General features: G+C 67.7%; 1 protein-coding gene across 1 annotated transcript in view; it reads left to right on the forward strand.

Moving 5' to 3' along the window:
- The window catches only part of OBSCN (obscurin, cytoskeletal calmodulin and titin-interacting RhoGEF), a 164,869-nt gene that overhangs the window by 101,762 nt on the left and 46,543 nt on the right, over positions 1–16,564 (forward strand). The window contains 14 exon segments of the mRNA XM_054584055.1: positions 63–329; positions 840–1,106; positions 1,198–1,461; positions 3,632–3,807; positions 5,264–5,357; positions 5,902–6,165; positions 6,827–7,090; positions 7,276–7,542; positions 7,646–7,918; positions 8,449–8,703; positions 8,921–9,117; positions 9,263–9,338; positions 15,322–15,594; positions 16,018–16,293. Of these exon segments, the coding sequence (XP_054440030.1) occupies positions 63–329; positions 840–1,106; positions 1,198–1,461; positions 3,632–3,807; positions 5,264–5,357; positions 5,902–6,165; positions 6,827–7,090; positions 7,276–7,542; positions 7,646–7,918; positions 8,449–8,703; positions 8,921–9,117; positions 9,263–9,338; positions 15,322–15,594; positions 16,018–16,293 (3,213 nt within the window).

Raw genomic sequence — 16,564 nt, forward strand, 5'->3', positions numbered from 1 at the left:
CAACACCTGGAGCTTCTCCTGCGGAGCCTACAAGTGCCCTGTCTTCCTCCCTTTGTCCCCAGAGAAGCCGAGTGTCTTCTCCCAGGAGCTCAAGGATGCCACAGTCACGGAGGGGGAGGATCTGACCCTGGTCTGTGAGACCACTGCCCCAGACACGCCCGTGCACTGGACAAAGGACGGGCATGCCCTGCGGGCCTCGGCCCGATGCCAGCTGAGCCGTGAAGGCCACCGCGCCGAACTGGTCATCACTGGCACCACCCTGCAGGACGGCGGGCGCTACAAGTGTGAGGCTGGGGGTGTCTGGAGCAGCTCCATTGTCAGGGTCCACGGTGAGCCCCCAGCCAGCCCGGCCAGCCCCCGCGGTGCGCCGGGTGTCTGTCCCTTTCACCGTGCTCAGCGATGGGGAGGCTCGGGACCCGCCCAGCTCCCTCTCTCTTGGCCTGGGCCCTCTCAGTGTCCGTGTGTAGAGGTGAGGGGGGTACACCCAGCTCTGTCCACCTGGTCTCTCTGAAGCTCATTCCTGTACCTGCTGCTTCCTCTCTCTGGGTCTCTGCTGCTGAGAGAGCCCCCATGTCTCTCTGTTCATCTCCTGGGGTTGGGGCTCCACTAAGTGACGGGGTCACACTATAGCTCTTGACACTCTACTTTTCTTTGTTCTTCTGTTTGGCTCCCCTTTCCGGAGGGTCCGAGGTCTCAGGTCACTGTCACCAGCCCTTGATGTAGGAGGGGTGAGGCAAGGCCGCCTGCAGAGCGCGCACGTGGCCCCAGCCCTACGCAGCTGTGGGGCAGACCCAGGGGGACGCGGGGCTGAGGACGCGCTAAGCCTGTGCCTTCCGCAGCCCGGCCGGTGCGCTTCCAGAAGGGGCTGAAGGACGTGGAGGTGCTGGAGGGCGGGGCGGCCACGCTGCGCTGCGAGCTCTCGTCTGTGGCTGCGCCTGTGGAGTGGCGCCGAGGGGATGAATCCCTGCGGTCCGGAGGCAAGTACAGCATGCGGCAGAGGGGCGCCACCCTGGAGCTCGTGGTCCAGGACCTGCAGCCCAACGACAGCGGCCAGTACTCCTGCTGTTTCGGGGACCAGAGGACCACAGCCACGCTCACAGTGAGGGGTAAGACAAGCCCTGCCAGACATAGACACATGGGGGGCCTACATCCTCGATGGAGGAGGAAAAGATATGTCCTGGTTTTGATGTTCCACAGCCCAGCCAGCGGAGTTCATAGGACGATTGAGAAACAAGGAGGCGACGGAAGGGGCCACGGCGACGCTGCGCTGCGAGCTGAGCAAGGCGGCCCCCGTGGAGTGGCGGAAGGGGCCCGAGGCCCTCGGAGCCGGGGACAGGGTCCGCCTGCGGCAGGACGGGGCCGCGTGCGAGCTGGAGATCCGGGACCTGGCCCCGGGCGACTCTGGGGAGTACTCGTGCGTGTGCGGGCAGGAGAGGACGTCGGCCACGCTCACCGTCCGGGGTAAAGACCACGTGTGGCCCAGCGGAACGGCGTGTTGGTGTCCGGGTCGTCCCCGTCGTGGCCGCTGTGTGCACCTGTGCCGTAGCCCACGGAGGGCCCCCTCCCCCTCGGGCTGTTGTTGGAGCCACGGGGAGCCAGCACCTGGGCCCCCGGACACCGTCCTGTCCCCGCTGGCTCTGTCCTGTCGTCCTCTCGGAGTCCGTGTCGTGTCCTCCGTCCAGTCGTGTCCTGCCGCGAACTTCCCCGCAGAACCTGCCTCCCGCGCCTGTCCCAGCCTCCCCAGCCGCGGCCGCCAGGTTCCCGGGACGCCCGAGGCGGAGGCGTCCGTGACGGGGGGCCTCGGTCGCTCTGTTCGGAGGCTGCGCCGAGGGCAGCCTCCGTCCACGGCGGGGGCTGGGCCCAGCCAGCACGAGGCCCCTGTCCGGATGGCGTTCGCGTCTTCTCTGCGTCGTCCGCGTGGTGTCTCCTCTGTGTGCTGAGGTGCGTGACTGTGTCTGTGTGTGTCTGCCCCCGCACCAGCCCTGCCCGCGAAGTTCACAAAGGGCCTGCGGAAGGAAGAGGCGACGGAAGGGGCCACGGCGACGCTGCGCTGCGCGCTCTGCAAGGCGGCCCGCTGCTGGGCGGAAGGGGCCCTCGGCCCTCGGAGATGGGGGCGTCAGGGCGGGGGCCTGGCCGCGGCGCGGTGTGGCTGGCAGCCGGGCGATGGGTCAGGTCCCCGTTCGGGGGGCTCTGGTCCCCAGGGGCCCTCATGAGGCCCCGGTCACTTCCGGAAGGGCAAGCAGATGGCCAGGAGCAGGGAGAGGCCGTCCCGTGTGCCGGGAGGGTCCCGGGAGCCACGCGGACGAAGGGGTGCAGGGGCGGGGTGGGGAGCCTCGGACGGAGCAGAGGGCAGGCCGCCTCTGCTGGTGTGCGGGGCCTCGGCGTCCGAGGCCCTGGCCAGGCCCGCTCACGAGACAAGGTGGGCAGCAGAGCAGAGGATTTTGGGGGCCGGGCAGGGCCATCACGCGCAGAAGCGTTCAGAGCCCGGGGGAGCAGCCACCGCCACGAGCCCCAGAGCTCCGCGGACGGAGACAGAGCGCCGCGCCTGCGGCGGGCAGGACCCGGGCCGCGGTGCCGGGCCGCTGTGCCGGGAGAGCGCAGGGCATGGGCTCCGAGGGCCGCCGCTCAGCCCGTAGGCGGGGAGAGCCGGAAGTGACAAGCTGCAGGCGGCTCGAGAGAGCTGCTTCCAGAAGCGTGGGGGTCCCAGGGACCCCCGTTCCAGGGCGGCAGGCCTGGAGGAGGGCGCGCGCGGACCCTCCCGCCCGGGGTGTCCCCTGCTCGGGTCTGTCCACGTCAGCCCCGGGGAGCCCGGGGCTCTGGCCTCCGGAGCGGAAGGAGGGGACAGTCCGTGAGCGCCGATGCGAACTAGCGGGAGAGCCTTAGGCCGCCTTTCCGGGTCTCCTTCCTCCAGACACACCCGTCAGGGCCCCAGATTGCCAAGAAACGGGGAGGCCGAGAGGGGCGGTGGCCACGGTTCGGTTCGGCGAGCCGTGTGGCGTGTGGAGTGAGGGCAGGGGCCTGGGCCCTCGAGCCTGGCGTCGGGTGCCTGTGAGTCGGGACGGGCGACAGAAGAGCCTGGAGCACCTCCTCCTGGCCCCGATACCCGCCTGCAGGCCGAAGGCCGCGACGGCCTTTCCCGGTCCTCGCGGACGATTCCAGCCCTTTGGCCTCCTCGCCGGCCTTCACCTGGCGGGGCCCCACGCCCCACGCCCCACGCCCCACGCGACGCACGCGTGCCCACGCTTTCAGTCCTGCTTGCTCCCGGCTGTGTTTCCTTGTCGGGCGTCCGTGTCGGGCGCACACGGCCCCCAGTTCGCCCCAGAGCGCCTCCGGCTCCATGTCTCTGTCCCGACGTGCCGAGGAGCCCGTGCCGTCCTCCGTGTCCCGAGTTCCTCTTGTTCCGCTCGCCCCGTGTCCCCACGTGTGCATTTGTTCACCTGTTCGTGCCGTGCCCGACGGCAGGGTGTGCGGTCCCCGTGGTGTCTCTGTCCTGGGTGCAGGGCCCCGCCCCCGGTCTGACGTCCCCTGTGTCCTCTACCCCCGCACCAGCCCTGCCCGCGAAGTTCACAAAGGGCCTGCGGAAGGAAGAGGCGACGGAAGGGGCCACGGCGACGCTGCGCTGCGAGCTGAGCAAGGCGGCCCCCCGTGGAGTGGCGGAAGGGGCCCGAGGCCCTCGGAGCCGGGGACAGGGTCCGCCTGCGGCAGGACGGGGCCGCGTGCGAGCTGGAGATCCGGGACCTGGCCCCGGGCGACTCTGGGGAGTACTCGTGCGTGTGCGGGCAGGAGAGGACGTCGGCCACGCTCACCGTCCGGGGGTAAAGACCACGTGTGGCCCAGCGGAACGGCGTGTTGGTGTCCGGGTCGTCCCCGTCGTGGCCGCTGTGTGCACCTGTGCCGTAGCCCACGGAGGGCCCCCTCCCCCTCGGGCTGTTGTTGGAGCCACGGGGAGCCAGCACCTGGGCCCCCGGACACCGTCCTGTCCCCGCTGGCTCTGTCCTGTCGTCCTCTCGGAGTCCGTGTCGTGTCCTCCGTCCAGTCGTGTCCTGCCGCGAACTTCCCCGCAGAACCTGCCTCCCGCGCCTGTCCCAGCCTCCCCAGCCGCGGCCGCCAGGTTCCCGGGACGCCCGAGGCGGAGGCGTCCGTGACGGGGGGCCTCGGTCGCTCTGTTCGGAGGCTGCGCCGAGGGCAGCCTCCGTCCACGGCGGGGGCTGGGCCCGGCCAGCACGAGGCCCCTGTCCGGATGGCGTTCGCGTCTTCTCTGCGTCGTCCGCGTGGTGTCTCCTCTGTGTGCTGAGGTGCGTGACTGTGTCTGTGTGTGTCTGCCCCCGCACCAGCCCTGCCCGCGAAGTTCACAAAGGGCCTGCGGAAGGAAGAGGCGACGGAAGGGGCCACGGCGACGCTGCGCTGCGCGCTCTGCAAGGCGGCCCGCTGCTGGGCGGAAGGGGCCCTCGGCCCTCGGAGATGGGGCGTCAGGGCGGGGCCTGGCCGCGGCGCGGTGTGGCTGGCAGCCGGGCGATGGGTCAGGTCCCCGTTCGGGGGCTCTGGTCCCCAGGGGCCCTCATGAGGCCCCGGTCACTTCCGGAAGGGCAAGCAGATGGCCAGGAGCAGGGAGAGGCCGTCCCGTGTGCCGGGAGGGTCCCGGGAGCCACGCGGACGAAGGGGTGCAGGGGCGGGGTGGGGAGCCTCGGACGGAGCAGAGGGCAGGCCGCCTCTGCTGGTGTGCGGGGCCTCGGCGTCCGAGGCCCTGGCCAGGCCCGCTCACGAGACAAGGTGGGCAGCAGAGCAGAGGATTTTGGGGGCCGGGCAGGGCCATCACGCGCAGAAGCGTTCAGAGCCCGGGGGGAGCAGCCACCGCCACGAGCCCCAGAGCTCCGCGGACGGAGACAGAGCGCCGCGCCTGCGGCGGGCAGGACCCGGGCCGCGGTGCCGGGCCGCTGTGCCGGGAGAGCGCAGGGCATGGGCTCCGAGGGCCGCCGCTCAGCCCGTAGGCGGGGAGAGCCGGAAGTGACAAGCTGCAGGCGGCTCGAGAGAGCTGCTTCCAGAAGCGTGGGGGTCCCAGGGACCCCCGTTCCAGGGCGGCAGGCCTGGAGGAGGGCGCGCGCGGACCCTCCCGCCCGGGGTGTCCCCTGCTCGGGTCTGTCCACGTCAGCCCCGGGGAGCCCGGGGCTCTGGCCTCCGGAGCGGAAGGAGGGGACAGTCCGTGAGCGCCGATGCGAACTAGCGGGAGAGCCTTAGGCCGCCTTTCCGGGTCTCCTTCCTCCAGACACACCCGTCAGGGCCCCAGATTGCCAAGAAACGGGGAGGCCGAGAGGGGGCGGTGGCCACGGTTCGGTTCGGCGAGCCGTGTGGCGTGTGGAGTGAGGGCAGGGGCCTGGGCCCTCGAGCCTGGCGTCGGGTGCCTGTGAGTCGGGACGGGCGACAGAAGAGCCTGGAGCACCTCCTCCTGGCCCCGATACCCGCCTGCAGGCCGAAGGCCGCGACGGCCTTTCCCGGTCCTCGCGGACGATTCCAGCCCTTTGGCCTCCTCGCCGGCCTTCACCTGGCGGGGCCCCACGCCCCACGCCCCACGCCCCACGCGACGCACGCGTGCCCACGCTTTCAGTCCTGCTTGCTCCCGGCTGTGTTTCCTTGTCGGGCGTCCGTGTCGGGCGCACACGGCCCCCAGTTCGCCCCAGAGCGCCTCCGGCTCCATGTCTCTGTCCCGACGTGCCGAGGAGCCCGTGCCGTCCTCCGTGTCCCGAGTTCCTCTTGTTCCGCTCGCCCGTGTCCCCACGTGTGCGTTTGTTCACCTGTTCGTGCCGTGCCCGACGGCAGGGTGTGCGGTCCCCGTGGTGTCTCTGTCCTGGGTGCAGGGCCCCGCCCCCGGTCTGACGTCCCCTGTGTCCTCTACCCCCGCACCAGCCCTGCCCGCGAAGTTCACAAAGGGCCTGCGGAAGGAAGAGGCGACGGAAGGGGCCACGGCGACGCTGCGCTGCGAGCTGAGCAAGGCGGCCCCCGTGGAGTGGCGGAAGGGGCCCGAGGCCCTCGGAGCCGGGGACAGGGTCCGCCTGCGGCAGGACGGGGCCGCGTGCGAGCTGGAGATCCGGGACCTGGCCCCGGGCGACTCTGGGGAGTACTCGTGCGTGTGCGGGCAGGAGAGGACGTCGGCAACGCTCACCGTCCGGGGTATAAAAGTCCCTGTGCTGTTCGAGACTCTAACGCGAATTGAGCCTTTACCTTCTGTCGTGTCCATCCCGAGTGTGTGACGTTCTCCTTCTGCCCGTTCTAAGGCTTTTCCCTCGGTTTCTGTCTCTTGCTTGTCGCTCCCTATGCCACGCTAAGAAGCCATGTAGTGAGTTTCATCTCAGTTCCCTCCCTTGGGCTGTCCCAGTTCTCAAAGGAATGGCAGTGTGTCCTTCTCTCTGTCTGAATGTGCTGATATATCCCCTTCCCTCCCAGCCTGCTGTTAGGGCCGAGCGGTGGGTGTCCTTGGAGCCTGGGGCGACCCCAGGCCCTCAGGGTCGGTCCTGGCGCGACACAGCCCTGCCTGCATGAGAGTCACATGGTTATCCAGCATCCCCTCCCACAGCTGCGGCCATAGACCCTCCGTCCCCTCGATGGGGGCCCCAGCTCATGAGGCCCACCCCTCCCCCAGTGTCCTGGGACCTGTGGCCACGGGCCCTTCCCGCGGCCAGGCAGCTGGGTTGAAGCTGAGGAGCAGGCTTGACCTAGGTTCTCAGTGGAGCCGACTGGTGTGGGGAGCCCTGTCTCCTGGTGGGGTGTCGGGGGTCCTGTGTTTTCCCTGGGTCTCTGGCCTGACCCTGAGTCCTCTCGGCCCGCCCCGCAGCGCCACAGCTGGTGTTCCGAGAGCCCCTGAGGAGCCTGCAGGCCGAGGAAGGCACGGAGGCCCGCCTGCGGTGCGCGCTGTCGGCGCCCGGCCCCGTGGTCTGGAGCAAGGGCGGCCTGGAGCTGCAGGCCAGCGGGCGCCGGGAGCTGCGGCAGCAGGGCTGCGCGGTCGAGCTGGTGCTGCGGGACCTGCGCCGGGAGGATGCGGGCGAGTACACCTGCGCCTGTGGCTCCCAGGCCACCAGCGCCACCCTCACTGTCACAGGTGGGCCCCCAGGTGGGCTCTGCCCTCTGCACAGGCCCGTCCTGCTTTTGGGGGTTCACTCTGGGCTGGACTCCCAGTCCAGGAGTCCCATCTGGGGGGGACCCTGGCTCTCACAGGGCTGGTGGGCGGACCTGACCTGAGGCTCTGTTGACCTTATGTTCCCCCTCTGCCCCACCGCCCAACAGCTGCACCTGTGCAGTTCCTCCGGGAGCTGCAGGCCCAGGAGGTGGAAGAGGGTGGGACCGCACGCCTGCGCTGCGAGCTGAGCCGGGCGGGCGCCAGTGTGGAGTGGCGCAAGGGCCTGCTGCAGCTCTTCCCCTGTGCCAAGTACCAGATGCTGCAGGAGGGCGTGGCGGCGGAGCTGTGGGTGCACGGTGTGGAGCAGGAGGACAGCGGCTACTACACCTGTGACACAGGCCACGCGCAGAGCACCGCCCGGCTCTCAGTCCGAGGTGAGCGGCCCCTGGCCCCTGCCTCCCCCAGGCCCCTCGGGCCCACAGCGTGGAGTAGGGGTGCCTTGCTCAGCATCTCTAAGTGCCCCTTCTGGTCCCTCAGTCCCCAGGCCCGTGTTCCAGACGGAGCTGCAGGGCACAGAGCAGGAGGTGGGCAGCCTGGCCCGGCTGTGCTGCCAGCTGAGCCAGGTGGAGCCTGGGGCCCCCGTGCAGTGGCTCAAGGAGGGCGAGGAGCTGCACGCAGGCCCCAAGTATGAGATGCGTCACCAGGGGGTCGTGTGCGAGCTGCTGATCCATGGGCTTGAGGCCAGGGACTCGGGCGAGTACGCCTGCGTGGTGGGCGGCCAGAAAACCGTGGCCTCTCTCAAAGTCAGAGGTGAGCCCTCCCCGAACAGCTGTCCTGTGACCCCTCTCGCCAAGGGCCGGCTGGGGTGGCTCTCAGGCCCCTGGGGCTGTGGGCTCTCCTCATTTCTGTGCCACTCCCCTGTCGACAGTGGGAAAGAAAGCTGAGGCTGCAGGGGTGCTGCCTTGGCCCCGGCCCCCAGCCGGCAGGGGCGCAGCCTGGCCTGGGCTGCCTCTTCCGAGCTCCTGCCTGTCCGTCCGAAGGTCTTGCCTCCTTGATGTCCCGGCCAGGGCGGGGCTGGCCACAGGGTGCAGATGGACAGAGGCAACTCGCCACCCTGCAACCCCTTGCTCACTTTCCCCTAACAGAGGCATCCTCAGCCTATCTTTGCTCCCAGAGGTCCGTGTTTATAGCGAATGGGCTGGCGAATGTCATATGAGGCAATAGAGGCCATAGCAGGAGGAGTTTAAGAATATCCGGGAAGGCTTCCTGGAGGAGGAGTGGGACGTTGGCTGGGGTGATCAGACCTGGTTGGTAAAAGGCCCCCCTCACTCACACCCCAGAGTCCAAGGCAACCATGCTGCGGGGCCTGTTAGACGTTGAGGTGCAGGCCATAAGCGATGTGGAGTTCAGCTGCAGAGTGTCAAGGGCGGAGGCCACAGGCGCCCCGTGGTCTCACAGAGCAGTGAGGTGATGGGTGGCCATGAGGGATGAGCACACCCACATACTGAGGCTGCAGGGCGTGACGCCTGAAGGCGCAGGCACAGTGTCCTCCCACGTGGGCCTCCACAGGTCCCCAGCCCTGCTCACCGTCCAAGGTGGTGGGTGAGGGCGGCTGCCCCCTCACTACACTCGGAGCCAGAACGTCCAGGCCCTGATTGGGGACAGAAGTGGACTACAGGCGCCCCTGTTTGGGGGTTGGGGGCTAGCCCCACACATGGGTGGGGCCTTGGGGGCAGACTCCAGGACCGGAGGTGCTCCCGACAGTGGGGCGTCCCCAGGGCCGGGGCTGACGCCACACCTCCCCTGGTGCAGCCCCCGAGGTGGCCATCCTGGAGCCCCTGCAGGACGTGCAGCTCAGCGAGGGCCAGGACGCCCACTTCCGATGCCGGCTGTCCAGGGCCTCCAGCCAGGAGGCCCGCTGGGCCCTGGAGGGGGTGCCTCTGCAGGCCAACGAAATGAACGACATCACAGTGGAGCAAGGCACATTCCATTCGCTGATCCTCCACAAGGTGGGACCCTGGGACCTGCCTCCACCCACACGCTCCCAGGAGCGGGGGAGGGGTGGCTCCAACTGCAGCTGGATTGCCCTGAAGGCTCGCCGGGAAGGACGGTCCGAATGGGCTGCCAAACTGGACCCCGTCTCTGCTCCCCCAGGTGACCCTCGAGGACGCCGGGACCATCAGTTTCCAAGTGGGCTCATGCAGCTCAGAGGCCCAGCTGAAGGTCACAGGTGGGCAGCCCCTCCCATGCCCGGCAAGGTGATGCCTCCGTACTCCGCCCTGCCTGCAGAGCTGTTGTGGGTGGTGAGGTCAGAAACCCAGGTCTTCCAGCAGTGGTCTTGCCCTGGGGCGGCCCTTTTCCAACCCCTGACCGCGAATCCCATGAACCGGATTGCCCACTGAGGTGGGCTGGTAAAGATCAGCTTGAGAGATTCCGGTGTGCATACCTGTGTTTCTATAGCTCTTTTTCTCATGGCGGTCAGCTGTGTGGGGCTTGTGCTGTCTGCAGGAGGGAGATGGGAAGCTGGGCCGTGGGGGGAAGAGGCTGGGTCCTGAGGGGGAAGCCCTCTGTATGGCTAATCCTATGATACAGGTCTTCTTAACACCCATGTGCCCACTCGGCAGGCTCCCACGTGATGGTGCAATAGTGTAGTGTGCTTGGCCTCTGGCATGCAAACAGGATTTCAAGGGCCTTCAGCTCGGGTTATACCTTGTCTGCAGAGCTTGCCATTCCTGAGTCTCCCTTACTGCCCTTCTCCTGAGTCCCACGCTGATCCCACCTGTCTAACCAACTGTTTACTATCCACCCACCACTGATCCATCATCAACCCACCTACCATCCATCCATTCACCCACCATAGATCAATCCATCCATTTGCCATACTCCATTATTCACCCATCCATTCATCACCCACTCATCGAACATGTAGCATCCATTCACCGTCCACCCATCTGTCCACCACCAATCCATCCACCATCAATCCATCTTTCGTCTGTCCACTAACCATCATCTTTTGTTATTGACCCGTTCATCCACCTACCACCCATTCATCCATTCACTCACCCATCATTAGTCATCTATCTGTCCATCCATCCACCATGCAAAATCCTCCATTATTGATTCATCCATCCACCCACCATCCATTTGTTCATCAATCCAACTACCCATTCATTCATTCACTTAGCTGTCATATGCTTACCGAACCGCTCGCTTCTTCACCCTCCTATCCATCCACCACTCACCATCATCCATATGTTCATCCATCCACCGTTTACCCACCTATCCATCCATCTAACATCCATCACTCATCCACTATCCACCATCCATTCATTCATCAATCAACCCATCCATTCAGCCATTTATCCATCCATTTATCTATCACCCATTAACCCAACCGTTAATCTGTTCATCTATACATTCATCCATCCACCCGTCACCTCACCATCTACTTTTGTCTACATCTCAGACCTTGAGAGGGGCCAGGTGCAGCTCTGCCATTGGGGAGTCCCTAGTGCACTGGGGTAATTGGGCACTGGGGACAAAATATGTCCTGGGTCTTCAGTGGTGGACAGACACAGTCAGCTCTGTGGTCCCTGGGGCCAGGAGAGGCCTCAAGTTGAGTGGGGGGAGAGAGACAGTGTCCTAGGTGTCCCGGTCAGGCCAGACCAGGAAAGGCTTTGTGAGTTCATCAGGATGAGTGCCTCTGAGGGGAACATGGAGGTGGGTCCCCCTCCTGGAGCTGGGTTGGGCCTTATAGGTCTTCTTTAGGGCTGTGCCTTGGCCCCTGTCAGCCATCCTGTGCCAACTGGCTTGCGTACAGACACCTGGCCATGTCCTTGGGGGAGGGCAATGGGCATGGGGTTGTGCTAATGGGTGTCCTTGTAGGTGGTGTGTGGGTGGTGTGTAGGTGGGGTGTGGGCACCATGGGAATGGTGCTGGAGCTGGGGGAGCAGGCAGAGACTCTCGGGTGTGCCCTCGGGAGAGAGCTGGGGCAGGTGGAGGACTGGCGCTGGGGCTTCGGTGGCGCATGCCCAGGAAGGGCCTGGGGGGCTTCTGAGGAGGGCCTGGCTGGGGCACGTGTGGGGGCACAGCCGCCGCACCTGGGAGGCCCTGGCCCAGGCCTGCTGGGTGGCGGGGTAGGGAGCAGTTGCTGTGGGCATTAGGGCACTGGAGTCTCAGGGCCAAGGGGAGTGCAAGCGGCGTCTGGACGAGTGGTCTTCTGGGACTCGGAGAAGCATCTGCTTCCACACCTTCAGGGACAGAGGGCTTACTCCCTGAGGCAGGCCCCCACTCGGAGTGGTGGCCCACAGGCTCTCCTCCTCACCTCACAAAGATGGCAGCCACGGGGCTGGTTCATTCTAGCTGCGGATGAGGCCGTGGATGTGTGGCTTCTGTGTGCTTCTGTGGAACTGGGTGTATTTCAGAGAGGGGCGTGGTTGCAGGGGCCTGAGCCCGCTCTCTGCGAGCGGTGTGAGTATAGCATTCCCTGAGCAGGGTGGGGTCGCCGGCCCAGGTGGGTCTCTAGACCCAGCCCCAGGGATCCCCCAAACGGTAGACCCCAGCCTGCCCTCCTGTCGCCCTCTTGTGCAGAGGCAGCGCCATACCTGGTACGTGGCTTGCAGAACGTGGACGTGTTTGCGGGGGAGGTGGCCACATTCTCCTGCGAGGTGTCCCGTGCAGGTGGGCCCACAGCCCACTGGTGGCTGGATGGGACCCTGCTGCAGGACAGCGCCCAGAGTGCCATCTGCGTGCGCGATGGGACCTTCCACTCCCTCACGCTGGCGGGCCTGGGGGTTGCTGACTCAGGCACCGTCACCTACCGTGCGGGGGCCCTGGTCTCCACGGCCAAGCTGTTGGTCAAAGGTACCAGCGACGGGACCCGCCCACACCGGCTTCTGCCCCCGCTGCTTCCGCACACCTCCTGTGGCTCCCGGGCTGGGTGGTGGGGGCCCGCGTTGCCCGCACAGCCCGCGCCTGAGTGCCCAGGCCGCTGCCACCCTGCTTCCTGGGTGAGGACGCAGGCCTGGCTCAGAGCGGGGAGCTGGAGGCCAGCTTCCCGCCTGCCTGCTGGTGGGCCCTGCGTGGCCCTGCCGCCGGGCCGCCTCTCTGTGGCTGCACAGATGTCAGGCGCACACCCAGAGGGCAGCCTGGAGGTCAGGGCAGCCTTCCCGCCGGCTGCCTGCCCTGTCCCTGCTCGTGGCTGCTGCCACTGCTGTGGTCTGGGCTGCGGTCCGTGCTCCTCCGGGAAAGAGCTGGGCACTGGGGAGGGCCGCGGGCTGTCCGGGGACTCGCAGAGCCCTGCCAGCGCGGGCGACGCGTGCTCCGAGGAGGACCACTTGGTGTGGCTTCGCCTGGCGCGTTTGCCGACAGGTCTTCTCTGCACTGTTGCAGAATAAACAGACACCCGCTCTGGGTCCAGAGGGCAGGCCATTTGCTGAGTAGGATTTCCCGAGGTGGAGGTGGGACAGAGCACTCTGCAGAGGCCCCTGGGAAGGAGCAGGCAGGGCTGGGGCTGCTGTGTGCCCAGCAGAGGCTGTGGACCCCAAGGGGGCCCTGGGGCTTTTAAAAGGGAGCGTTATGTCCCTGCTGGAGCAGCATGCTCCCCGGGGTTCAGGGGGTGAGAGGGGCCAGGAGAGGCCCGGGGGACAGGGGACATTCACCATGGGGAGGGCGTGTGGGGGCGAGGCCCGCCCTGTGTGGAGGGTCCTGGGCTGCCATGGCCAGTTCTTTCCTGCTGAAGGCTCTCGCTTGCTTGCTGATGAGCCGCTGCATTGACTGCAGAGGACGGGTGGGCGCGGGCCACGCTGCGCAGGCTGACACGTGCCCGGCGTGTTGGCCGACAGACCCCGCGGTGGAGGTGGTCAGTGCCATGCAGGACCTGCAGGTGGAGGAGGGCGGCGCGGCCGAGCTGCTTTGCCAGTACTCGCGGCCCGTGCCGGCCACGTGGAAGAAGGACGAGCAGGAGGTGTGCGCTGACGGGCACCGCGTTGTCCTAGAGCAGGACTGGACCGTGGCCAGGCTGTCCTTCAGGCCGGCCTTGCCCTGCGACAGTGGCATCTATTCTTGTGAGGCCGCGGGCACCCGTGTGGTGGCTCTGCTGCAAGTGCAAGGTGAGCCCCGCAGGCAGCCCCGGCCGGTGCGGGCCAGGGCAGGAGGGGGGCCTCAGGCGGAGCCGGGCAGCGTGGCGCGACCACGCCTGCCCTGGAGAGACGGGGTCTGCGTGGGGGTCCTGCTGCGGCCGACTGGGCCCTGAGCCCACCCCCGCCCAGACCTGCACCCCTCCCCGAGCAGCTTGACTAGACAGGGTGGCTGGACAGATCCTGGGCAGGGACTGAGCCTCAAGAACTTGCGCCCAGAATCCTGGGGAGGGAGAAGCGGACAGGGAAGCAGTGTCTGGGCGGGCGAGCAGGCCTGGGCCTCAGGGCACTCGGCAGGGCTCTGGGTGGGCTGTGTCCCCTCGCGTCATGTGCTCAGGTCCCGGCTCTGCCCCTCCCTCGTCTGGTCGCCCAGAGGGTGCACCAAGCCCCATGTCCCTGAAAGGATCTGCAGCTGGGGGACCAGGAGCAGGGGAAAGACAGTGGGTCGCCCACTGTGGGGAAGGCGGGGGCCACTTCCTCTTTGGGAAAGTCTGAACCGGGCCGGTGGTGCGTGCGCTGGAGGGTGGGGACGGCTGTCGGGGGCGGTCTGCGCTGGCAGGCGGGTGTGCGCTTGTGCGAGCAGGCGAGACCAGTGTCCACGACTGATCACCGGGGGGCACCCCCACCCCATTCAGTCCCTGGCTCAACAACCGAGTTTTGTAAACCCTTTTACGGTGCTTAGGAGCACCTCAGGGAACGCACAGAAAACCCTCCCTGCATGGCAGCCCCAATGTCCCTGCTGCAAGAGTGACAGGACCCCTGGGGAGGCACCGCTGGGTAGGGGCCGGAGCGTGGGGGCAGGGCTCCGGGACACGGGGCAGGGCCTTCCGCCACAGGCAGGTCCCAGCGGAGCAGCAGGCACGAGAAGGGAGCGGGGCCCCAGGTGCTCGGGGGCTTGCCGCTGCGCTGAAATCTGGGATTTCATCCAACAAGCAGCCGTGGCACCTAGACAGGAGCGGAGGGTGGGCTCCCGCCGTGGTCTCTGGGCCGCCCCGCCCCGGCCCCACGGTCAGCAGGCAGACCGCGGCGACTCCTGAGCTGCTGTCGGATCCCCCGCGGGGAGGCAGGGGCTGGCCATGGCACGCCTGGGCTGTGGGCGAGCAGCTCGGGGTGGGGGGTGGCCCAGTAGAGGGGTGCCGGTGGCCCGCGAGGCCTCTGCTCCAAGACACCCTCTGCCTTCACTCCCTGGGCTGCTGTTCGCAGCAGACGCCCTGCCTGCAGGTGTGGGCCTGGGCTGCCAACGAGCGGGCCGGACCGCCGGGGCCGTGAGCTGGTTCCGTCCGGGCCACGTGACCAGACAGCACCGGGTCTTTGGGCCCGGGCCCCCGCCTCAGCGGCTGCATGGGCCCCTTGCTGTCTTGTGCATCTAGGCCAGACCCTCCCTGGCACCCAGGCCAGCCCTGGGCCACCGGACGCTCTTGTGCTGCCTGACCTCGCCACCTGGCCCCTTGCACCCGGCGCCCCGCCAGCCTGACTCCCTGCTGTCCGCCGTGCGTCCCTCTGTCCTTCCCTTGCCAGTGTCCCCTCGTGTCACTCCTTTTGGCTTGACACCTGTCCTGGGAATGGCGTTAGGAGGTGGCAAGCCAGCACAGCCAGGCACTGAGGTCCTGGCTTCCACGAAAAATGTGTGGCCATGTATTACACTCACAGACTTTGTAGGAGAGAACCCGGGGTGGGGGGATGTGGGCAGAGGCGTCTCTGGCCCCAGCAAGCGAGGGAGCAGCCCAGAGGTCTGAGAGAGTTCGCGGGGGGACACAGGGCCAGATCCAGGGCCCCCCCTGCAGCCAGGGCAAGGGGTGGAAGCCCCAGGCCCGTTGGGAGCCCAGCCGTGGCTCCAGTGAGCGTGGGGAGCACCGGTGAGACCGCTCACCTGGCAGGCGGGGGACCGCCTTCCAGGCCATGAGCCCGGGGTCAGGGCCGGGGGTGGACGCGCAGGACGGCTCCGTGGGCACACCGCCCTCTCCGCCCTGGAGCCCCGCTGCTCGCGTGGACGGCTTGGCGGGGGTCCCGCCTCGACGGTGGGGGACTCTGTGCAGTGGAGGCTCCTGGACTCTAAGCCAGCTCTCCATCCCCCAGCCAAGAACACTGTGGTGCGAGGCCTGGAGAACGTGGAGGCGCTCGAGGGAGGGGAGGCCCTGTTCGAGTGCCAGCTGTCCCAGCCCGAGGTGGCCGCCCACTCCTGGCTGCTGGATGACGAGCCGGTGCGCAGCTCCGAGAACACAGAGGTGGTCTACTTCGAGGGCGGCCTGCGGCACCTGCTCCTGCTCAGAAACCTGCGGCCTCAGGACAGCTGCCGCGTGACCTTCCTGGTGGGCGACGTGGTGACGTCGGCGTTCCTCACCGTCAGAGGTGCGGTGCGGCGGGGTCTCTGCGACCCCTCCCGCTGGACCCCCGGGCCCCTCCCACCAAACGCTGTGTCCCGAGCCCCTGGGAATCGGGCAGGGTCCAAGGGGATGAGGCGTGGCCCTGGGTCTCTGCGAGCCCTGCCACCGGCGGCCGGGGGTGCAAGGGGAACCTGGTCTGCAGGAAGCGGGGGTCTCTCAGACCCTTTCCCTTGACCCTGCGAGTGGGCAGAGCAGGAAGGGCTGCAGCCACCAGGCTGTGGGCCTGAGGGTCTCGGTCTCAGAGGCCCCGCCAGCAACAGCAGCAGGCTCGGAATCCCAGCCTGGGGTAGAGGGAGGGTGGGGGCGGTAAGAAGGGTGGCGTGGGGGTCTCCGAGCCCCCGGAGACAGTTCCTGGTGCCGAGCTCGCACCCTGGCCCCTACCACGCAGGCTGGCGCCTGGAGGTCCTGGAGCCCCCGCGGGATGCGGCCGTGCGGGCGGGAAGCCAGGCCCGCTTCAGCTGCACGCTCAGCGAGGCGGTGCCGGTGGGCGAGGCGACCTGGTACACCAACGGGGCAGCAGTGCCACCGGATGACCCCGACTGGACGGTCACCGCGGACGGCAGCCACCACACGCTGCTGCTGCGCCATGCCCGGCCGCGCCACGCCGGCGACATCACCTTTGCCGCCCGGGACGCTGTGGCCTCCGCGCGGCTCGCTGTTCTTGGTGGGTGGCCCACTGGCCTGCCGGAGCTCTGGTGCCAGACCCTTGCCTGGGTGGCTGGGTGGGGCCAGAGGTTCCAGCCCCAGAAGCTACTGGGGGCTCTCCGTGCCCCCTCCCGAGGGTGGGCTGCACACACAGCCTTTGTGACCAAACACGGGGCCCTTGCTCCCTGAGACAGGCGCCCCTATGCTGCGGCTCCCAGGCTGCCGGCACGGTCTGCGCGCACCCTCGCTGCGCCCAGGATTAGACCCCAGGGTGCACGTGGTGGTGCCCC

This window comes from Pteronotus mesoamericanus, unplaced genomic scaffold (assembly GCF_021234165.1).
Source record: "Pteronotus mesoamericanus isolate MK-2021 breed Mesoamerican mustached bat unplaced genomic scaffold, CSHL_Meso_final contig_752, whole genome shotgun sequence".
NCBI lineage: Eukaryota > Metazoa > Chordata > Mammalia > Chiroptera > Mormoopidae > Pteronotus > Pteronotus mesoamericanus.